This window comes from Epinephelus lanceolatus, chromosome 11 (assembly GCF_041903045.1).
Source record: "Epinephelus lanceolatus isolate andai-2023 chromosome 11, ASM4190304v1, whole genome shotgun sequence".
Classification (NCBI taxonomy): domain Eukaryota; kingdom Metazoa; phylum Chordata; class Actinopteri; order Perciformes; family Serranidae; genus Epinephelus; species Epinephelus lanceolatus.
Window position 1 is genome coordinate 43,329,032 of NC_135744.1, and position 24,685 is coordinate 43,353,716.

Below are 24,685 nucleotides of genomic sequence, written 5' to 3' on the forward strand. Positions count from 1 at the left end.
GACCCAACTGTACCACATTTTCTGTGGATCGATACAAGATCTAAGTTATCAAAAACATCAAATGCTTGTGGATCAATCTTGTTGTGTTCTAAAAATACTGACCAATGAGCATTAGAGGGGGCGTGGCTCAGCACAAATAGATCCTAACTCTGTAATCGTCCAATCATCAAGAAAGTTGCAGTTGTCTAAAAAAGTGCCTGAAACATACCGAAGTGTCATTCAAGTCAGGCACTAAGGGGCGCTACAACGCAAAAAAATGGGCGTGTCGTAACACAAATCAGACTAAAAAGGCCTCTGCACACTGAGTCAGGTGCGTTTTATTCTTCTATTCATTGTGGAAATTCACAATATGTGACAAAATGAAAAGACACATTTCCTCCTCTGCCTCTCTCCACTGGAGAGAGCCACCTATCTGACTGTCATCACTTCCTCCCTGTCTTTCATTTGACCCCACAGCTGCATGAAGGGGCGGAGCTATCCTCCTCCTCCTCCTCTTCATCTTCATCCTCATCCTCCTGATCATTACTATCTGTTGCAAGCCCTGTGTGCGCAAAGCTCAGATTTTACGACCGCGCGGACTCCGCTCCGCGCACCAGTGACTGCTCGGCATGTATTTTTCACATTGCGGGGATTTTTCACCTACATTTTTACAGGAAACTACAATGCGGAAGTGCGCTCAACTATGAAAGCCCAAATGACTGCGGACATTCCTCGCAGAGTCCGCTCCACTTATAGTATGCCCGAGTATGTTCGGGCCTTTAGAGATAGGGGGAGGAGTCAGACATCTGGAGGGAGCTCGGAGTAGAGCCGCTGCTCCTTCATGTTGAAAGGGGTCAATTGAGGTGGTTCAACAACTGAGCTGGAGAGTGTTGCTGGTCAGAGGGACGTCTGGGGTGCTTTGCTCAGCCTGATGTCTTCACAACACTCACTCAGATAAGCGGCTGAAAATGGATGGATGGTTTATAAACCACAGATAGCTCCAAAAGCCAGTTTTTAATGAAGTATCAGCAGTTTCTTCAGTCTGAAGAAGGGCAGTGACCCGAAACGTCACATGTCGTCACAACTCATTAAAAACTGACTTTTGGAGCTATCTCTGATGTGCAGACTTTATTCCTTTTATTCATTTCACTTTTTTTGTCTGGGATGTGCGTGCTTTTCTACAGTTTTTCTCATGGTTTATAAATCACTCAGTAGTTTCTGACCTTCTGTCACACCATGAACCTTCCAGACCTCTCAGGTCTTCAGGCACAGGTCTGCTTTGTGTCCACACAGTCAAGCAGCATTTAGTTTGAATGCTCCACACATGTGCACCAACTCTCACCTCCTCTAAACCAAGACCGAAGACTTTCCTGTTTTCTGCCGCCGTCTTTCATTAAATCAGACATTTATTCATTTCTCACACTGAACTGAAACTTTGACTCTTGTATTTTACACCTGTTTTAGTCTTGTTTTATTTTCTACTCTGCAGCTCTTTAAACATGTTTTTAAACTGTATTTATTATTCTTTTATATTTCATGTGCAGCAGTTTGAATTGTCTTGTTACTGGAATGAGCTCTATAAACTGGCCTTGCCAAAAAGGGCGCGGCACACATTTGCTCGTAAACAATGTCCAACAGTCATAAAACCTGTTAGTTGTCTTTAATGGAGGTGCTGGGAACCGTCAAAGGTCTCAATCCTTCGCAGCATTTATCTCCTGACAGTCTGTGCAGGCTTGAACCTGAAAATCTCCACTTGCAGCTAGAATTTTAAATCTTTCATTTTGTTTTTAGAATTTTAATTTCATTAATTTTTGCATGATAAATTATTTCATACATCCCTATTTTATCATTTGACTTTTCGGGTGTCTGTAATACCTTCATCATGTCTCCCTCCTGAGAAACTGTACCTGATGTTTGATTATATGGTTTTTCTGAACGTTGGACATCGTCTGTCTCCGTCCTGATAAACATGTGGTGGACTGTGAAACAATGATGGGAACCAGTCCAGGACTTTATTGTCCGGTCCCTGACAAACTCCGGCTGTGGGATCTCATTAATTTTTAACAGTGTTGTCAATAAACCGAAACAATGAGCACTCTTTAAACCTCAGCAAATGATTTCTTTCAAGAGCATTGGAAGAAGGCTGCGAACAACTTAAAGGGATAGTGCACCCAAAAATGAAAATTCAGCCATTATCTACTCACCCATATGCCGAGGGAGGCTCAGGTGAAGTTTTAGAGTCCTCACATCACTTGCAGAGATCCAAGGGGAGAGGAGGTAGCAACACAACTCCACCTAATGGAGGCTGACGGCGCCCCAGATTCAAACGTCCTGCGCTCACGTGTGTGTGCTTGCACGCAGACCAGCGAAAGCACATGAACACACATAAACGTGGTGCCCATGTCTCATGCTCTCGCACAAGTGCACACACGTGAGCACGGTGCCCAGAGAGGCAGTCAGAGCTACAGCCTACAATGAGGCTAAAAACAGAGTTCAAATGAGGTTTTTCCAAACAACTTTTTATGTCGGGGCTTCAGGACACTTGGATCACTACGGACGAGCAGTATGGAGATATTTTGTGGTTTCAATTATGTGTTTTTGGACGTTTGAATCTGGGGCGCCGTCAGCCTCCATTAGGTGGAGTTGTGTTGCTACCTCCTCTCCCCTTGGATCTCTGCAAGTGATGTGAGGACTCTAAAACTTCACCTGAGCCTCCCTCGACATATGGGTGAGTAGATAATGGCTGAATTTTCATTTTTGGGTGCACTATGCCTTTAAGGGCTGAATTTCATTTCATGCCTCTGAACACTGAGACATTTTGTCCTGTTGACAGAAACATGGAGACAATTTAATTACTCAAATGTTAATTCCCCTCACAAGGACAATGTGCTGACAAAGTCTGCCCTTCAAAATAAAAGCTCCTCCTTTGATAACAGTCTCCAGACTCACCTCTGTCTGAAGCGGTCCAGGTCGTAGTACTGACAGGAAGTCTGCTTGCCGCACTTTTTGCCCCACAGGATGCAGGTGGTGTCGATGACACTGCCGTACAACACCGGGCCGGGCATGAATGCTGCACACACACACACACACACACACACACACACACACACAGATTTCTTACAACTCATGACTGAAGCGATATAACTACATTTCTCTGCGTCCTGCTGTGTCTCGTTTATTCTTCCTTTAAGTACAAAAACAGACACGTTTATTTTAAATGTTGTCATTTAAATGCTGTGATGTCACTGTCCTTCATGTTGTCATAGATACAGCCAATAGATGGCACTACAGGGCAAAGGTAAAAGTTTCACACAACAAAAAATGAGGTGATGGTGGAGGAGGCTAACAAACAACAATAGTAAACAATAACAGAACCTGTTGTTCAGCCGTAAACATGTGAGGCATCTCTTAAGTTTGAAGAGTTTGTGTCTGACGGACTCACCGAGCACTCTGAACAACATGTACTGAACTCCAACTGCAAAAGACTTGTCCTCTGTGGGCACCGTCCTGCAGCACACACACACACACACACACACACACAGAGGTGATGATGACATTAAGCACAGTGTAGTTGAAATGTAAAGTCACAAACAGCTGCTGATGAGAAGCTCATCTCATACACATGTGATCTGAACGATGACACATCAGAATCGCTGATACGTATGAAACACACAGATGTCGCTGTGGTTTGCAGAAACGTACGATGCCAACAATTTTCTGGTGTTTGGCTTTTTTAATTTTCTGTTATGTATTTGTTGCAGCTGTAGTTTGAAGGCTGTGACTCTCCTGCTGATCTCAGGTCAGGTCTGACCTTCTGTCAGCGTCATGCTCTGCTGCTTTTTTCTGTCCACACTGCTCTGAGAGAGGTGCATTATGTGCAGCACCTGAACACCGTCAGATTAAACCTGATCAAACATCTCTCTGGTGGATCATGTGGAGGGTTAAACCTTGACGCTCAGAGTTACTGTTTGACTCTAACATCCCGGCAGCAGCAGCCTGAGAAGATAAATGACGTGACAGCCTGTGACTGTCGGAGCTTTAAACACCTGCGGCTGATTATCAGATGGAGAACAGGTGAGGCTCAGGTGAGGATAATAAAGTCTCTTCTCAAAGAATCTGACTGTGCTTTAAAGAGGCGAGAGGAAAAATGATAAAACTTTCTCCTCTCTGACCTACAATACTTTTCTTTTGTTTCCATCTGGACTTTGTTTTAATGCCTTGCAGCTGTGAGCAGCTCCTCACTCTGTGTCTGAGCATCAGCAGCTCAGTTTTAAAATATTCAGACTTTAATGAGTGAACTTTATTTCTAGAGTTTGTTTCTGCTCTGATGATCATGGTGGATTTAAACACACAGCTCAGGTGTGTGTCTTTGTGTCCAATCAGCTGGAGTTACCAGGTGGATCCACTTCCTACAGACACCTGTACAGATTTATCTCTGTGATCAGAGGAGTGTCATGACAGAATAATCCCAGAGGATAAACAAAATTATAGCTGCTGCGCAGCAATGGGTCGGGTCCGGGCATTTTTAGGCGATTCTGAGCAACAAGCAGAAGAATTAGAAGACATTTAGGAATTTAACAACACAATCTGCCTTTTGCATCAGCTGAGGCTTGAACTCACAACCTCTGAGACTAAGAATCAATTTCTATCTCACTGAGCTAATTAGTCAGTGACAATTCATGTGTAGCTTCACAAACTGACTAAGCCAGACGTGCAGGTTTAGCAGCCGTCCATGCATGGAAAAGCAGATTTCAAACCACTGTAAAAAATTCAGTTATTGAAACAAAAATCTGGAAATACACATATTGCATCTAGACAGCATGGAGATGTTGGTAATTTGAAACGAATTTAGGACGATACAGACAGGTTGAAATAAACCGAAATTTCCCTTTAACCAATCAGCTCAACGGACGTGCTTCTTCCTTTCCGTCCAACGGACTTCACAACATCCGGTGGTGTGAAAGGCAGAAAGCAACGGAGGAGTGACTGATCATTTTTGTCCAGGGATACCCAGAGTTATATGACCTGTCTTCGTCGTACTACTTTGACTCCAACAGAAGGAACAATGCCTGGAGAATTATCAGCTCGGAGCTTGGGATAACTGGTGAGCGTGATGATACGCTATTTTTATGGCTAACGGTTGTGCCCTGTGAGTGACAGGCGGTTTTGGTTGCTTAGTAACGGCAGTAGCACAACCTCCGAAGCGCCTTGGATAAAAGGATGGAAACGGCACAGCTGACGTTTTCCACGCGCTTTTAGATGCTACATCTGAACGGGGCCATACGCAGCATGAGTCAAATAAAAGTCATAAAAAGAGGATAAATAAAGAAGATATAATGGCAGTAATTAGATTTCTCTCCATGGTTACCAAACATAACCACGGCTCCTTTTTTCGCTGAAGTTTGTTCCAAAGCTGCCGCTGTGTTTACACCCCACACCTCGATGAAGGAGCTTCATTCAGCTGTGGAAGCGACTACAGACGGAGTGGGAGTGGGCAGGGTTCGGTTTGGAAAGGCCCAGAGAGACAGAGATCTGTGAGACTCGCCGGCCTTTCCTGAACCGAAACCTTCTCAGTCCTGCTCCGTCACAGAGCGTAACTCCATCTGTGGTCACCTTCACAGCTGGAGGGTGGAGGGTTTAAATACAGCAGCAGCTCTGGGGCAAACCTCACTCTCTGCAGCAGAGACGGAGGTTGTCGTAGCTTTTTGTAACCATGAAGAAAAATAATCCCATTTTATGTGTTTGTGTCAGAGTCCTGCTGCTGCTGTGGTTTTTGCATCAAGTTTTATATTAGACCATTTTGGTTTAACTTTCCTTTCAACAGAGGACACGCAGCACTGATTACCTGTCCCTGTCACACTGCTAATAATAAAACATTATATATTTTAACTCAACTCTAAAATAACTTCAGCCTCAGCGTTGGAAAAGTTTTTCTCTGTCTCTGTTTGCTCCATGTGTCCACAGGTCGACAGGATGCACCAGTCCACAGTAAATATCACCTCCGTATATGGTGTCACTGGATATTCATGGGCTGATTGCTGACGAGGAGGAACGTTCTGTCAATTGACGACTGATTCATGAACATACACACGTGTCTCTGATCAAATCTGAGTTTTCTGCTGCGGATTTTAGTACCGAGGTTTTTTATGTGCAGATCTACTCACAGATTTACTGACCAAAGGTGTTCAGGGCGCTCAGCAACACAAAAGCAGCAAGTAAAACACTTTACGCTCACAGAAAACTATTAGAAAAATGAATTCTGTTGTAGATGGTGAATGTCGACGGTTTTATTTATGACTCATTGAAGTGGAAACAGAGCAGTTTTCTGTTTTAACTTCAGGCTGCTGTCAGCCTAGAGTGGTCTCCTGTGGTCTGAATCAGGGACTCATGTTGTTCCAAAGTTGTATAATTGCCTAGAGTTGGTTGGTGTTCTCACGGCAGCATTTACAAGAGGACCAGATCAAATGCCTTGTGTGAGAAAGCTGCTCTTGATTGGTCAGAATTTCCATGTGGGAAAAATCCAGGAAGTAAAGCAAACGTTGAAGAAGAGTACACTTGCAAGATAAATGTGACACTCTCTAATGTCACAATGGAGGGACAACTACGCAGGTTGATTTTAGCGCTGCTCATCGTGGACTATATTGCTGTCATTGTTCATTTTAGTCAAACCATACAGTTTGAAAACGAGGCGCGGCTCCAACTAGAAAACAATGTTTTGATGCATTGGATGTGCTGAATGTGCATATTAAGGCAGTACAGGAGGAGGTGCACATTAATAATCCTCCAGGACTGTAACATGCTCATGTTTAACCCAAACAATGTGTCATGTGACTGCAGTTGCTTCACATCCAGGTCAGAACACGTTCTCACCACAAACCAACTGCACCAGAGTTCCTTTGGAACCGGACTGAGACCACCTCTTCAAGAAGGTCTCAGTCCGGTTGGTTTGGTGTGTTCACACCTGCACAAACGAACCGCACTGAGGGGGCAAACCAACTGGATGAAAAATGAAGGCTCCATTTACAGCACAAAGGAAGTGCGTCAACCACTGTGCAACCAAAACAGGAAGACGATAACACTTTATTTTTCCTGTTAGATCTCAGCTGACCTAACTGTGTTGGTGGTGGTTTTGTCTTTTTGGTGATCTGGACGTCTTTGCAACAACACTGACACAGAAACACTGCGGCTATAAACAGTCATTTTTCATGTTGTCATACCTGAGTATCATCATGTAGGAGGGCGTCTGTGAGAAGGAGGCGATGAAGGCGGTGAGGCCGAGCAGAGCCACAAATGGGAGCAGGAGGTGGGAGCATCCGCTGCCGCAGGTCCCAGGATAAGCCACGCCCAGACCGCCGACACACCGACAGTCAGTGTAGGTCTACACAGACAGTAAGACACACACACACACACACAGGGTGAGAGGGAGCCCCCTACAGGCTGCAGCCATCGTTACAGACACAGTGTGAACATCCTGAAGATTTATCAGAATCTGAACTGTAGAGTTTGTCCTGAGGGGGGCGCTACAGGAAAGATCATTCAAACTGAGCGTGTAGTGACTGAGATAAACCGACCAAAGTTGTCAAAAACCAACGCCTGGTCAGTGACTTTCAGCATCAGACACCAACGGAAAAAGGCGCCTTTTTTCGTCAGCATGATACACAGCTGGTCACTGTGGCTCTGTAACGGTGCCCGATGGCGTCGTTTAGGTCAGAGGAGTGGGGTTAGCTTGAGTTAGGATAAGAATGTTGGGGTGAGCCAATCAGAGGCAGAGTAAGAAAAAAATACATCTGAACAAGTCATCATAGTTCAGCTCTGAGAAACACAGCAGACATCTGTCATCAGCTCATCGTTATGAAGCAACAGTTTGTTGAAGCTCCAGAAAGGAAAGTAACAGAAAGAACTGGAGCTCGTGGTGAATTTCAACATCAGTGTGTGAGTGTGTGTTACTCAACAGCTCACAGCTACAATCTGTGTGTACTTTAGTACTTGAGTAAATCCAGACTGCACAAACAGTCACACTGACAGGAGCGGAGGAGGACACGTGTGATCGGCAGAATTCAGCTGAAATAAAGCAGCTTGTATTTTTTTCACTTTCACTCTGACAATAAAAATGTTTCACTTCCTGGGAAACTCGCGGCTGCTGGTGAGGCGTTGACCTCCATCTGTGTCAAGTTATTATGTCACAGCCTGTGTGTGAGGAATGTGTAATTAGTCACTGCTCGGAAGTGTCAGCTTTCCTCGTTCGCTCAGAGCCACGTGGGAACGGCGTCCAGCTGAGGACTGTCAGAGTCACTCCACCCGTCCTCTGATGCATTCCTGTCAGTACGCTCCCTTCTCCTGTGAGGCTTTAAAACAATCAAACATCTGGACATGATGTCACTTCCTGCACACCTGTGTCAGTTACTTTCATTTTCAGATTTAAAACTGCAGAATTTCTTCCAGTGTTAAAATAAAAATTAAAGAAAACAACAGTGAAGAATAATGTTCAGTGAAAATAAAGAAACTGAGAGAGGAAGTGGCTGCTCAGTTTCGAAATTGGCAGGAAGTGGACTTTGGTGACCTTCAGAGATCCATAGTCAAACACTTCATCATCTCATGAGTAACGCTCATGAATGGATGAACGAGATTCCTGCTGTCCCCCCCCCACTACCTCCTGAAGCCACAGCTGAGGACGACCCTGCTGACGCTGACTCATCACCACATACGATGAAGGCTGCAGCACCGCTGTCACACCGCACATTATCGGTGGACGGTCCATTGACACCACATCTGGCTCGGTGCACATCTGTGTCACTTCAGGCCACATGATCATGTACAGATTGGTCACTTTGGGAATATGTGACATATTTGCTGCACAGGAAGAACAACCCATTTTCAAGATCTGATCCTATCTGATAGCTGAAATCTGATCAGACTACAGATTATTTTATGTTTTAACACATAAAAATAAAATGGAAAAATTTAAGTTTTTATTAAAGTTTTTATTAAAGTTTTTCATATTCATTTTTTTCATAATTATGTCATTTCTCTCGGCCTCTTCCATGAAATCAGGATCCACCAATCAGAGGACGTCTTTGCAGTGCTGTGGTTTCTGTTTTTGGCTCAGTGACGAGTGTGTTACTCTCAACACTTCTACAGTCTCAAGCAAAATATTCTCACTAACATCTGTCAAAGTTTTAATCCTGAAACACTTAAGGGACACCTGATCTTTCCTCTAGCGCCCCCATCAGATCACATCGATGTGTCCACATAGTTTCTGTGTGAACATTTCCCTCGGCCTCCAGCAGCTCTCAGTTCTTTGACTAACTGAGGGTCACACTGAGAGCTGTGGCTGGTGTCCGTGCATGTTAATGCTGTCTGCTGTGAATCAAGACTTTCACAGAAACAGACGCTGAGGGAACAGGAGGAGGAAGATGGACTGGGAATAAAAAGGAATGAAGAACAGGGTGTGACTGTTGGACGGACAGTCAGATGAAGACAGAGGATATTTAACAGTTAATATCTGAAGGATGGACACAGTCTCTGCTGCCTGCTGCTCTGAATGACACAAAAGAGTATTCACCAGAAGACGAGATGTGAGGTCACCCACTTTACAAGGAACCACCAACACTGAGAGAGTTAAAGGGAACAGACTGAGAGCTGAGTGCTTCTCTGTTACTGAACACCACCTCAGTTTCAATTAAAACATGAAACACTTTAAAACTGAACCACAATATTTGGACACAATCATTTTACTAAGTTCTGTGTTTATTCATCTGGATGTGGATGAAAATGTGTTTGACAGTCTCAAAGCGAAGTGATAAGATCATCCTTACCATGTTTGGCTTGTCACCGAAAAATTTTTCTATGGTGTTACAGCCGGCGTGGCAGGGGGACCTGAACTCAACACCATCTGAACTGCAGACGGGGTTAAAGGCCTCCTGAGGACACCGACAGTCAGCGCTGCACGACAACATGTCACTGCTGAACACACACACACACACACACACACACACACACACACACATTAGTTTGGCTTTAAGGTCTGTGATCACAAAACATTTTATATAAGTTCCCTCTCAGTGGTGAAATCAGTTCCCTCATGGCAGGGAAATTAGTTCCTTGTGAATAGTTGAATTACCTGTCTTTCAGTGGTGAAAGTGGTTTCCTGATGATTGATGATTGTGAAATTGTTCCCTGTCAGTGGTGAAATTAGTTCCTTTTTAATAGTACAGTTAGTTCTGTGTCCGTGGTAAAAAAAAAAAAAAAAGTGTCCTGTCAGCAGTGTAATAAGTTCCCTGTCAGTGTTATAATTTGTTCCCTAATATAACAAAAATGAGTTCCCTGACAGTGGTGAAATTAGTTCCCTTTCATGGTGAAATTAGTCCCCAAGCAATAGTGCAATTAGTTCCCTATTAGGAATGATATTAGTCTCCTCCCAGTTGTGAAATTACTTCCCTATCATTTAAGAAATTAGTTTAGTGTCAGTGGTGAAATGAGTTTCCTTTCTGCTGTGAAATTAGTTCCCTGTCAAAAATGAAATCAGTTCCTTGTGAGTAGTAACAGTAGTTCCATGTCCTCAGTGAATTTAGTTCCCTTTCAGCTGTAAAATTAGTTCCCTGATAATAATGAAGTTAGTTCCCTGTCAGTGGTAAAATAAGTTCCCTGTCAGTAGTGTAATAAGTTCCCTGACAGTGTTGAAATTTGTTCCCTGTCATTGGTAAAACAAGTTCTTTGTCAATTGTAATATGAGTTCCCTAACGATGGTGAAACTGTTCCCCATAAGTGATGAAATGTATTCCCTGTTGGTGGTGAAATTAGTTCTCTACCAGCAATGAAATTAGTTCCCTGTTAATAGTTAAGTTAGTTCCATGCCAGTGTAAAAAAAATAGTTCCCTGCAGTAGTCTTAAAATAGTTCTCTCAATAGTTTAATAAGTTCCCTGTCCGTGTTGAAATTTGTTTACTGTCGGTGGCGAAATTAGTTCTATATCAGCTGTGAAATTAGTTCCTTATTAGGGATGATATTAGTTCCCTCTCAGTAATGAAATACTTCAATTAAAAAATAGTTCAGTGTCAGTGATGAAATTAGTTTCCTTTCAGCTTTGAAATTAGTTCCCTGATAGTAGTTTAAGTAGTTCCCTGTGAAAAGTGAAATTAGTTCCTTGTGAGTCGTGAAAGTAGTTCCATGTCTGTAGTGACATTAGTTTACTGGTGAAATTAGTGCCCTGTTAACACTAAAGTTAGTTCCCTGTCAGTGATAAAATAAGTTCCCTGTCAGTGTTGAAGTTTGTTCCCTGCTATTGGTAAAATGAATTCCTTGGCAATGGTAAAATTAGTTCCCTGTTAGGGGTGATATTAGTTCCCTGCCAGTAGTGCACTTGTTTCGTTTTTCAGTGGTGAAATTAGTTCCCTGACAGTTTTAAAATTAGTTCCCTGTCAATTGTGAAATTAAATCCCTGTCAGTAGTAAAACTTAGTTCCCTCTCAGTAGTGAAAATAGTTCCCTGCCAATAGTTAAATTAGTTCCCTGTCAAATTTTCTGTCAAATTTCCATAGCAGTGTTGAAATTAGTTCCTTTAATTAGTTCCCTGCCATGCAGGCGTCTGTAGCAGTGGTGTACGTGATGGATGTAAACTGATGGTGTAGCTACCGTTCAGGAAAGACTCCAGAGACATTCTGCGTGGGGCAGCCAATGAGCAGCAGTGGCGTGGAGGAGAACATGCCCAGCAGGATGGCGGCAGTGCACAACTTGCTGGCACCGCTGACTGAGAGATTCAACCGCCGCATCAGAACTCCACCCAGGACGGTGCCCAGCACCGCCAGCGGGATACAAACTCCTCCTGAAGGAAAGAAACCGGGTTTCATTAGATCCTAACTTCCCTCCCTTAACTACAGCTAATCACGTGATAAATACAGAGCGGCGTGCACGCTCACCGATCATCATGGTGGAAAACGGGACGGACTGGGTGAACTGTCTCTCTATGAACTTGGCCATGAAGGTGGCGAGACCCGCCAGCAGCGCCGCCAGGTTGACCTGTGCCAGAACCACCAGCAGGTAGATGGGGCTCCGCAGCGTCCGCAGAGCAATGCGAGGGAAACCTGAGGGACAGTGGGGACAGAGAGGGAAAGTGGGGGACAGAGAGAGACAGTGGGGACAGGGAGGGACAGAGGGGGACAGTGGGGACAGTGGAGGACAGAGAGGGACAGAGAGGGACAGTGGAGGACAGAGAGGGACAGTGGAGGACAGAGAGGGACAGTGGAGGACAGAGAGGGACAGTGGGGACACAGAGGGACAGTGGGGGACAGAGAGGTGGGTGAGGTCTGATGGACGGAGCCTGTTATTAGCTGTGACTCGTGGTCACAGTGACCCTCGTTCCGTGGCGATGTCCTGTAGTTGCCTCATCAGACAGGACACAGAAGGAAACGAGGACACTTACTTTTGAGGAACTGCAGGAGGGACGTTTCCTGGTGTCTCTGCGGCTGTTTGCAGTCCGGGGTGGACTCTACATCGTCTGCGCCGTCCTGCACAAATATGGAAGCAGAACATCACATGCTGAACTTGTTTTTTCACTGCGGGTGTCAAAACCAGCCAGTCTGCAGATGCTGCTTCTTTTATGGAGCCTGAGGAGCAGTGCATGCTGGGAAGCTTTACATTTACGGCTCTGTGAATGTGACACTTTAGATAAACGTGTCCTCGGGATACATGTGAGAGGCGTGTGGCCTGTGTTAGTGTAACAGCAGACGCTGAACATCCAGAGACGTGTCAGTGTATCGTATCGTGTTTAAACACAGACAGGCTGATGAACCCTCAGGGTCAGGTTTTAAAGCTGAGACAGATGATCATCTGCTTCTACCACAGACGGATAAAAATAATCCACTTAAGTGTCACATTTTTTAATAGTTTAAAAAAAACCATTTTTTAATGTCTTAAATGATATAATTCAGATGCAGAGGTGGAAATATGTTACCGCCACTATTGTGTAAGTCTGTGAGTAACGTAAGTAAAAGAATCTGTTTCAAGCAAAACACCACCGAAGTTAGAGAGCAGAAAATGGCGGATGGTCGGAGGTCACCAAAGTTCAGCTGCTCTAACAGCGACTCATATTCAGCCGGCCCACAGAAGAAACTCTCTTTCAGGATCAGCAAACTTTCTGTTGCTGCTGTTACATAGATTAGACCCCACCTGCTGTGAACCCGGCGCTAGCTCACTCTCCTCTTAACAAATAGGCCCAATTCCAATCCGATCCCTTACAGACTTACTGACTTAGAGACGCATTCATGTGAAGTACGTGAGTGTGTGAGGGCTGTCCCATTGTCAAATCGTCAAGTCAGTGAGTCAGTGAGTGAGCCCTTTATGCCCCCTTACCGTAGGTCAGCATCGATGCGGACTTACGGTAAGGAAATTACCCACAGTTCATAGCGTTGTGACGTCATATACAGGGGTTGCCCTCGGAACACCGGAAGTGTTATTAAAAAAAAACGAAAACACGGTCGGCAGATATGCAAACATTAACGTTATGGAAGGAGAGCGAAAAAAAACAGATAAACAATGAAACATTGAACAATGAAACATTACATTAACAAGGATTTAAGATGGTAACCGATAAACGATCACGCCCAGAGCCGCCAATGTTAACAACATTTTACATAACATTTAGAGAGGGGGATAACTGCTGTCCCATTCCTATTTGTAGCATCCGGAGCCCTTTCAGACTCTCACACTCAGTCACTTACAGCTGACGTCAGTTAAGTCAGTGAGGGTTCAGGGCTTGAGTCTTTAGGGGCCAGATTGGAATTGGGCCATAGTCTCCTGGTGGCAGGAAGTGAGGCGGAGGGGCTGCGAGGCGACCAGCTGCTAATTCTGGTCTCACTTGTGTTTTGTTAACAGAAGGAGGGCGGCTGCCCACAGCTCTACAAATCAATACGATTTATCGGTTTTGACAGTTGACAGTCAGCAGGGGCAGATGATGAGACAGTGGGCCCCTGGGCACAGATATGCAAAGGGCCCCACCACCTCTCCTACAGAGAAGCAAGACACACAGACTTTGTGGTGGTTTGGTGTCTCTTTGCATCTCTCTGTGGTCCTTCTGAATCTTTATGAGTCTCTTCGTTGTCCTTTAGAGTGTCTTTGAGTCTCTTCATGGTCTTTTAAAGTCTCTTCCTTGTCAGTACCTGTTAATTTGAGTGACTCTTTGCAGGTTAAGGCCAGAGGGGCCCTGGCACTTTGGACCCCTGGGTCTGAGCCCAGTGCGCCCTCCCAGTTGGTCAGTGTTGATACTGTGTGGACAAATAAATCAGTGTATGGGACACACTGCAGCGACAGCTAAATGTAGCAAGTTTACTTCATAAAGTTTATATTTTCATTCACTCTATTGTACATGAACATTTCAGTCAGTAAGTAAAGTTTATTTTAGTGATGGGATTTCTCGTTCACTTGTGAAAGACGGTTCAAAGATGCGGTTCGTTTGTTGTTTTTTTTTTTTTGTTTGTTTGTTTTTGCTGTGTGTGTGTGTGTGTGGGGGGGGGGGGGTGGTTAGTGGGTTCAACGACAAATCACATTGCTGATTTATCGCATCACGTGATCTGGATATTGTAGTGATGTGACGTTCGTGAACGAGCCAAGTCTTTGAACCAGCTCTTTGAAGTGAACGAGTGAGCGGCTGCACTGTCTTTCTCCCTCACAAACTCTCTCTCAACTTGTTCCAGATCAAATAATCTGAAATTAATGGATACAGAGTAAATTAAAGCAAAAAACAAAGAAATTAGGAACTGGCTCGTTCACTCTAAAGAGCTGGTTCATTTGTTCACTTCAAAGAGCCGGTTCAAAGACTCGGCTCGTTCACGAACGTCACATCACTAGTTTATTTATTATATCAGCGTTCACACAACAGATCTGTTAACATCTAATTTATGTTTTAAAGAAAAATCTGTAAGCTATAAACTGAATGTCTGCAGGACAGTCGCTCTGCCTCTGAAACATTTCCTGAAGATGTTTAAATGCTGACATTTGAAACACACTATCAGTTCTAATGAGTCAGTGTCACCTTTTTATCAGTCAGGAAGTCAGAAAGTGAGGAAACAAAGTTCAGGATGTTTTCTGAGTCGTTAAAGTCGAGCTGGAGTTAAAATGTCTGCAGACGTCTGTCAGAAGCCGTGATCAGTCACTGGGGCCCACAGCTGGTGCTGAAGGCTTCAGGAGCCGCTGTGACCCTCAGCCGACCTTTGACGAGTGCTTACAGTAAAAGCCATCATACGTTCATGGTATTTAAAGCATGTGATCTTTATCTGACCCTGCACAGTTTTGGCTCCGTCACAACTGCAAACGTTTCTTGAAGCGTTTGCTGGCAGCAGGTTGCTCAACACCACGTTCTGCCTGATATGACTCTGATATGTTCAAACACACAGCAGCCAGAGTCCACACAGTCATCTAACAGCTGAGTGACGCAGAGACGTCACAGTCACACTCAGTTTTAACACCATTTGACCGGACAGAGTTTGACTCCACATTTGCACCAAGTCGATCATTAAATGTTTTTAATAAAACGAGAGCAGGTGAAACATGTTCAACCCTCTGAACCCTCCAAAAAGAGTTTTATTTCCTCATCTGATGAAAAGACTTCCCTCCCTAAAAAAGGAGTGTGTCGAGTATCTGTTATCTATCAATCTTACAGTTATGTAAACATGTAGAAGCCTGGAGATGGTCCAAGAGTCATTTCATGAGTGCTGATCTACAGTTTAACAGCAGTGTACGTATCACTGCGCCTTCCAGCTGCTCTGAGCCCATAATTATGTTAACTGTTAGTTTGCCGACATTAAGGGTCGTAAATACTGAACAGTCAGAAAAGGATGAAGTGACGGAAAGAAGCCTGAATACTTCACTGTAAATCTCCAGGTGTGATCACATGACATCAGAGACGACGTGCTGATTAATCTGTTAACTCATCAGCATCACATGTGTTCTAGGAAACAGGCTGTTTCACTGGTCGATATATAAATAGACACTTTTGACTGTAGATAAACAGCACGTATAGAACTGCTGGATAAAAGTAATGTCACCCAGAGGTTGATCTGTTGCATTGAATATCAGCTGTGATTATCGCCGTACTGAAGGGCAGTACGGCAGCACTCCCTCCTGTGTGATACCACTTAAATCAGTGTTTGATAGTTTCAACCCAGTCGCCAGAATAAGAGTTGGTATTCTACATTTTTGAAAACCACGGATATGTTACAGTTGCACGTCATGTATGTCGCAGGTACATGGAAACACATTGCACACGCTCAGATTTGGTGCCACAAACACAGACTGAAATGCTGCCAAAGTTTGGTATATAAAAAAAAAAGGTTTCATTAACAGCTAACAAAGTAACGTGATCATTTCAATTAATTAATCACAGAAAAAATAAAGTGTTAAAAAATGTATTAATGGTGTTTTGTGGTGCCCTTTGACCCGGTGCGTCATTGACAGCCACAGTAACTTTGTCACATGATGGAGGCAGACGAGACGCCGCCGCTCGGCCCCGTGAATGGAACATTAACATTTGAAAAACACCCAGATGAAACTGTTGACAGGAGCGGCGCCCTCTGCAGGTTCTGCAGAGAGGAATTTTCGTAACATGGCAGGACTTCAATTCTGAAATATTTTAATTCTTAAAATGTTGTTGTTTGTTGTTGAACAGAAGTCTGCAGCTTGGCAGGCGTCTCTCCAGCATCACGCCATCCACCAGCCCCTCCTCCTCCTGATGACGATGTCAGCTCAGATACTACATCACTTTAGAAACGATGATTTGATACGTCTGAAATGTACAAATGTAACGTATCTGTGGTTTGTACAGTGACAATGTTTTAATAAACAAACAAATCTTTGGATGTTTGTGGAGCTCAGTATTTACTGCTGATATATGTGACACACGTGCAGAGTCAGATCGAGGGTCATAAGGACAGAGGGATGTCGTATGCTGTAAAGCCCTGTGAGGCAAATTGTGATTTGTGATATTGGGCTTTATAAATAAAATTGATTGATTGATTGATTAAAAATATCGTTCTTTGAGATGTTGATAAAAGACACAAAGACAAGCGTTGAGTTAAAGTCTGAAGTGTTTGTGTGTCACTGAAACATCTTTTACATATCTGCTGTTTCAAAGTGAAAGTGCTGTGGCGTGTCTGTGGTTTTATCACACAGAAAGTCATCGCGGGAGGAAACTGTTGAGCAATCGTTAAATCGCCTTCATGCATTTGGCATGTGCAGCAGAGTTGAACTCTTTAACTCTGTTTTTGGAGACAAGGCCAAAACACACTGAACCAGAGTCCTGTTGCAGCTTGTTGAGCATTTTTTATGTTCTGCATCCTCCTGATGTTAATGATCCATTCATCACTCTGACACTGATTTCTCTTTGTTTATTTGGTTTTATCTCAGATTTATTGCCGACAGATTCACTTTAATAAAAACAAACATCACTGTATGAACTCGTTACAGACTCCTGTAGCTGCACTGACCCTTTGTTCATTAGTTTAAATCCAGAGTTCCCACATGAACATGCTGCACACCAGTTATAATACAGGCTCCTGTACAGGACGCACCTTAAGGCTCATTATGTCACATGCTGTACTACTATTGTCATATTTCCAAACACTCTGATGGCCCCGATGGTTCCAGTTGGTTATTCAGTCTCATCGTCTGATCTATGTTTGCACAACTCACATATAGAGGTATGGTTATGTTCATAATGTGCAGAACTTTTGACTGTTCCTTAAAGCTGCAGTAACCAGTGTTTATTTTGCTGATGGAAACTATGACAATTTTTTTTGTCAACAACACAACTTGTTGTCCATGACGAAAATGAGACGATGACCAGCTAAAAATAGATCTTGATAATAAAAACTAAGATGAAATCTATGTTTCATTGTCATTGAGGAGACGAGACGAAGATGTTAGCGGCGGACTATCAGACGTCGGAAGCTGAGAACGGTCGTGCTGTAATTATCAGGATGTTTTTTGTGGGTCCATGTCATTGGTTCGACAGCCCATTAAGTCCGACTGTCCGCGGTGCTGAACGGCTCGCGGTGGGCGTATGGTGCGCTGCGACCGGCTTGAGGCGGAGCAGGCTCACGGCTTATGTGTTTGCCACTTTCTTTTTCATTTTAACCCACACCATGATCTTTTCCTGACGTAACCAAGTGGTTTTTGTGCCTAAATCTAACCAGACCTTAACCACAGGGCATCATGATGATTTCGGAACGGACTTCGGAACAATGAGTTTAATATGGTCGGAACAATGGGATGTTGAATCAATGGGCTGTCGAAGCAATGGGCAGTTCCCCTTTTTTGTTAGCCGCCTTTCTATGCAAATGAGCTTCACTGCAAGAGCAGTCGACTTTCCAAAGATCAGCACTAACAGCCGCTCGCAGTTACAGTCAAACTACCCCGTTAGCACAGGACATCAACATGTCAGACAGATGTAAAATTTTTGTTGGAATGAAAATTGGCTTGACGATAATTTAAATGCCGAACACTGGAATTTCATGCCGTGTGGACATTAACATTTGGACATGCAAGCAAGACGAGCCAAAATTAATTACAAAAAAAAAGAGACGAAATCTATGTTTTATTTTTCTTGAGATGTGATGAAGATGTTAGTGGTGGACTGTTGGACATTGAAAGCCGAGAACAGCCGTGCTTAAATTATCTTCAAATGCAGCATGAGCGACAGGCTGGTAAACTCCAGTAAATAGTCTTCACCAGGATGTTTTGGTTGGTGTGAGTTGTGAGCTGTAATTCAGCAGTAAATAATCAGCCGTGTGTGTCTGACTGTGGATGGTGGAGCTGCTGAATGGATTTGTGGAGTTTGTTAGTTGCAGCGGTGGCTGTTAGCAGCTAGCTCCACTCGTCAGCCGCTGAACGGCCACCGGCTGCCGGACTTCACTCAGTCTAAAACATTTTGAATTTTTGTAAACTAAAGCCATACTAAAACTGTGAAGGACTAAAATGTGACTAAAACTAAAAAGCATCTTCGTCTCAAGGCTCAGACTAAATCTAAGACAGCTGTCTAAATAAACACTGGCAGTGAATGAGGACCAGGTGGGACTGTTTGTGCTCACTCTCACCTCTTTGGGCATGTTTCTGGGGAAGAAGAGGTAAGGCAGCGCAGTGAGGAAGAGGAGGCAGGACGCCAACAGGAAGCCGAGCCACCAGGCTCCCACCCAGCGCAGGTCCTTATGGTTCAAGTGGATCTGATCTGGGAACAGAAGAGACTCCGTCACGACACACAAAGTGAACTGTTGTTCTGACAGGAGCGACAAAAAGTTTGTTTTCACACTGACTGTCAGTCGTGAATCAGCCTCAGTTGTTCGACACATTTCATGCAAACTAAGAAAACATGTTGTTGAAGATCACAATCAGTGATCAGACGGGAAGGAGCTGCGATCACTGCTGGTGAGACGTTGTTTTTTAGTAACGTCCTGCAGAGTAGATCTATGAACAAACACAGTCGTGGAGACACCCTGAGGTGTTCAGTCAGTGCTTATCATCCTGCAGTTACTGGTGTTTTCTGCAGAAACAAGTCGTGAACGTTAACATATCATCACCTTTTAAACTGATGCGGCCAAGTTGTTCTGAAACAGCTGTTTATTCTGTTTGAGTCACCTGACACACGTCAGTCCGATATTCTCTCTGTTGGCTCTGTTTTTGGTCTCCACCACCTCCTGATGGAAATATCTGTGTGACAGCAGTGAAAGTAATGTTGCGACATTGCAACGTGCACAGAGCTGCAGCAGTGCCGCACCTCAACAGGTCCGACGACACTGAGTCATTTAATAAGGTTTAAATTACACACTCTGCTCACCTGCTGCCGTCACCAGCTTTCAGGTGTGTTTCGTGTTTCCCTCCAACACAGTGAAGTAAAGCTTCTATAAGCTGCTGCTGCAGGTTTGAACAGGAACTCAGAGGACAGTTTAGATTTTGACATCAGCACTGTCTCTGTTTCACAACAGCTGAAGTTTGGTTTTAGTTATTTCCATCCTTCATGAATTTGTTTTCAAGCAGAGTGTGTGACCGACTTGGTGCCAGCATGCGTTCTGCCAGAAAGACTTTTTTCACCATAATTATTCCCTCAGAACAAAGTCACCCACCGATATCATTTTCCCAGGGAGTGATTCATGGTGTCGTGTTGGGACTTTAGTTTGTACTGATTTATTGTTCTTTTCTTTGTTTATCTTTCTCACCTTAATCTCATAACATCCCTCCGGCTTCCTTCTGTCTAACGTGAAATTTATACAAATAAAGTTTGATGCTCTAAATGCTGAAAATTGTCTGCAGAGCGACAGAACTTTGATTTCTTGGTCAGTCCCCTGACAGAAGGAAAACTCCATTCTTTCCTCTCTGCTCTGAATATGATCCTGACATCCAGCTGTTTTCATTGGCAGATCTTTGTGTTTCAGTCGTCGTGGCGATGGCAGCAGCATCAAAGGTGATATGAGGAGCAGCTTCCACGGAAAATACTGTTTCCATTGGACAGACGGTGGTGTTTGTGTTCCTGTGCAATACCTTCCCTTTCCTCTCACGACAAACTTTTGAGTTCTCTGGCAAAGCTTTTGCATTGTCTTGCAAAACTCTTGCAAATTCTCCTGAGAATCTTTTGTGTTCACCAAAGGAACTTTTTGTGTTCTCTTGCAAAGCTTTCAAGGAAAATACTGTCCCCGCTGGACAGAAGGCAGTGTTTTGTGCTCCTGTGGTTCTCTCTTGCAACACTCTTTTCCTTCTCCTGAGAACCTTTGCATTCTGTTGCAAAACTTTTGTGTTCTCTGAATAAACTTTAACAGTTTCTTGCAAAACCTTTGCATTCTCCTGAGAAATACAAACGCAACACTTTGACGTTCTACTGAGAATCTTCTGCATTCTCATCTTAAACTTTTGCATCCTGTTGCAAATCTTTTGCGGCCTCCTGAGAATTTGTTTGTATTCTCAGGCAAAACTTTGCGTTTTCCCAAGAAATTTTCAAGTTTTCAGGCAAAACTTAAAGGGCCAGTGTGTAATATTTGGCATGGTTTATTGTCAAATCTGAATCTGAATCTGAATATTCTACCCATTAATATGTTTATACAAATGTATGATCGGTTTTCGTAGCCTTATAATTATGCTTTTATATATATATATATATATATATCAAGGGCCTTGCTTTAGAGAGGTCGCCATCTTGCGCCGCCATGTATGTAAGGCAGCCCGAGCAGACAATCCAGCCAGCCAGAGAACGCGTTTCACGTGTATAAATGAACCAACGAAGACAGTGGAAGGAAGGAAGAAGGAGGAGGAAACAGCAGAGTGTTAGTAGTTCGTCGATAGAGAGTAGTGAAAAGTTTTTTTAGTTATAAAGTTTGCGAATGGACCACACTTACCACGCAACAGGAGAGAATGAACCCGAACCGTCATCTGCGAGGAAAAGAAGACGCAACTTCACTCCTTGTGATGCACTCTCTGCGGCGCTTTTCCTCCTGATGATATATCTCCCCAACGATGGTAGCAGTAGCACCGAATCCCATTCTGTGCATTCAGCCTCTCTTCTCGCCCGCTCAGCATCAAACACATGGAGTTCCTCATCTGTGTGCTCTGGCTCAAACAGGTATGGCTCTGGGTCTGTGTCCGCTACAAGAAACTCTTCAAAATCGCGTTCGAAGTTGTCCCCCCTGGAGTGTTACCGGAGTTTTTGGAGTGCTCAAATAAACTGGCCTTTTTCCCGAACACTCCTCTGGTCTCCTGCTCGTGAGGGATTCATTACAATATCATAACATGGTTTAGATTTCTAAATAAACATTCACCTCATCGCTAGATAGACCTACTTCTAAAAAACTCATGCTCAAGGCTTTTTGTCCCTACGAGGCCACTGTCATTTACCCGACGGGAGGGGTGAGCGAGTGAGCCCTGCCATCTAGAATTTGACCACTGATGTCATGTTTTCAACCCATTTTACACACTGGGCCTTTAAAAGAAAATATTATGAGCTGCAGTGAGAAATGGTGGTTAATCCTGCAGCCAGCACCTGAAGTAGTTTTATTTTGCCTCTGAGTGAAGTGAAGGTCCTGAAAGATACGTACTGTATATGTGTCTTCTTTCATGTTGCCCCCCCACCTCCTGTCACAGGCTACGTAAGTTTATCATTTAAGAAAAAGAAAAGTGGTAAACTGTTATTGTTTGACTTGAAAAATGTCAGCGGAGAATTCGTATCTGCTCTGATCTCAGCATTTTACTCTTGTTCTCATGTTTCTGTTTGATGACTAACATTTTAAAGAAATGAATCAAATGAACTGTGAGAAGATGTGGCTGACTTCTCTTAACATATTTCAGGTCTTGCCAAGTTTGATGTTTGCACAAAAGCTTAACATGAGTCAATAAAACACGACAATGATAAAGTCATGAGTCACACAAGACATCAGCTCAAAATGACTGGCTGAGTAATAAAACACTGGTTTATATGAAGAACAAAGACCAGCTGAGTGACACACTAATCACTGTATTCCTTATGGACCCACAAGCACGCTCATACACACACCCTTTTACTTTTATACTTGTGGGGACCGTTACCAGCATATGCATTATCAGGACACTTGAACATAAACATGAAATGATAATAATAAAAGTAAAGTCACTCATCTAATTGTAACTATAACCTTAACACAAAATCTTAATCCTCAAACAGGGATTTGCAGAAGTGAAGTCTACACAATGTCCTCATTATTCAAAGTGTCCTCACTTTGCAGGTCAAAGTCCAGGTTCTCAAATTGGTCCACACAAAGCGAAACACACGTACACACTCAAAATGTGTGCATCATGAAACAAAAAAAGTCCTGCATATACAAGCACATCGTCCTACACAAACACATTATACATGCATGCATAAACACATACAAACTCCTGCCTGCACACACACACACACACACACACACACACACACACACACACACACTGACTCACCTCCGTTCACATGGTATATAAGGAAGTAGGTTTTTGTTTAAACAAGGCTTGTTACAAAGTGAAGCTCTGTTAATCTGAGAGGCGCCAAACATCCGAAGCGTCTGAGTTTCACTGAGCATCAACAAAGTGTTGAGTCCTGAAACTCATCCCGAAATATGAGCAGACGTGAAACGATGAGCTCAGAGACGCTCTGTTCTGTTGACTCTGCAGAGTTAGCTGAAATCATATTCTTTCATTCAGTCTCTCTGAGAAGCTGAAACTCATCATCAGAGCCTTGAAATGCGTCACATGAGCACCTGACTCAAAGGAAGGGCCTCTTATACTTCATTTTGCATTCTTTTTTCTGAAAAAGTTAATAAATGGTTGAGCAAAATAAGGTGAAACTGACATCCCTAATTTGTAGGTTATGATGTAGCATCACAACTTTTTGTTTTAACAACGCTGTGTTTAACGTGTGGTTATGTTTAGGCACAAAAACCACTTGGTTATGGTTTGGAAAAGATCATGTTTTGCAGGAAATGCAGTGACGTCGTCAAAAAACAACCACTCTTCATTCCTGTGAAGCAGCTGGAAAAACAGTGACAGTTTGCTACAAAACACCAACGTTAGGTCAGTTGGAAACAGCAGCAATTTGCTAAGAAACAACCAGTTTTGTTGTTTGCTGGTGTTGAACAGTGTCTGCAGCTCGACAGGAGTCATCACATCCACATCCCCTCCACCTCCTGGTGACTGAGTCAGCTCAGATACTACGTCACTTTAGAAACGTTGGTATGAGATGTACAGATGTAACATATCAATGATTTGTGGAAACTTAGAACGCCAACATTTCATCCTGGTGACTGAGCTGCTCTCCCAGGTCCTGTTCACACCAGACACCCAACGACCCGGCGTTCAGATAGGAAACAGCTCTGAGTTAATGCAATGTGTTGGCGAAGGCATGTTGCTTCAGGTTCCTCTGACACAATGAAATAAATGATCAAGGGCGTTCAGTTTGCAGATCCAATAATTTAAAGATTATCTGAAGCCAAAACAGAGACAGAATTTTACAACTCACAACAGCAGCTTAGTTTAATCTGTTGTCGAGATGATCCTGAGGTAAACAGTAGAAATACTGTGTACACGTCACAAAGTCATTTACTGGTAATGTCACTGCACATGTGGCCAAACCCTGATGAACTGAACTAGAGAACATTTAATCAGTTATTCTAATTTTTATTTGTAAGATGAACAGTAATGGAAGCTGTACCGAGATCCTTTACCGCAGTAAAAGTACTAACACCACACTCGGTCCGTTTAGATGACATCAGAGGAAATGGACTTATTTAAAACCCCTGTAAACATGTCAGTGTGAGTGAAATGGTCCTGCAGTGAATGTGCTGCTAGCTAACCGTAGCTAACTTGTTTGTCCATTGTTTGGTCTGTGACGTAATAGGTCAACAGGAAAAAGGTCCAATACTAACAAGCTGAAAGGGGGCATATCTCCACCTATCGTAGAGGAGTCGCACATACTTGGCTCAATAAATGGATTCCCCTCCCGTGCTTGTATACTGGGACAAGGACAGTAGGCCAGTTAGATGTCCTCGTCCAGCTGGGACTGAAGCTTCACTTCACTGAGCAGGGAAAGTGTGAAAATACTCTACTACAAGTAAAAGTCATTTATTTAAAGGGCCAGTGTGTAAAATGGGTTGAAAACCGTTGGAAACAGTGACATCAGTGGTCAAATTCTAGATTGCAGGGCTCACTCGCTCACCCCTCCCGTCGGGTAAA

The 24,685-nt window shown here is 43.6% G+C and overlaps 1 protein-coding gene and 1 long non-coding RNA gene across 3 annotated transcripts in view; both read right to left on the reverse strand.

Annotated features, from left to right (window-relative positions):
- The window catches only part of LOC144464766 (uncharacterized), a 130,961-nt gene that overhangs the window by 3,530 nt on the left and 102,746 nt on the right, over positions 1-24,685 (reverse strand). The window lies entirely within an intron of this gene.
- slco2b1 (solute carrier organic anion transporter family, member 2B1) overlaps positions 1-24,685 on the reverse strand; it is a 44,466-nt gene that overhangs the window by 3,530 nt on the left and 16,251 nt on the right. For both annotated transcript variants that reach the window (XM_033645775.2, XM_078172666.1), the window contains exons 7-14: positions 19,060-19,190; positions 12,396-12,480; positions 11,893-12,057; positions 11,609-11,798; positions 9,795-9,942; positions 7,197-7,357; positions 3,422-3,486; positions 2,929-3,049 (exon numbers count right to left, since the gene is read on the reverse strand). In XM_033645775.2, the coding sequence (XP_033501666.1) occupies positions 2,929-3,049; positions 3,422-3,486; positions 7,197-7,357; positions 9,795-9,942; positions 11,609-11,798; positions 11,893-12,057; positions 12,396-12,480; positions 19,060-19,190 (1,066 nt within the window). The remainder of the gene's footprint in view (positions 1-2,928; positions 3,050-3,421; positions 3,487-7,196; positions 7,358-9,794; positions 9,943-11,608; positions 11,799-11,892; positions 12,058-12,395; positions 12,481-19,059; positions 19,191-24,685) is intronic.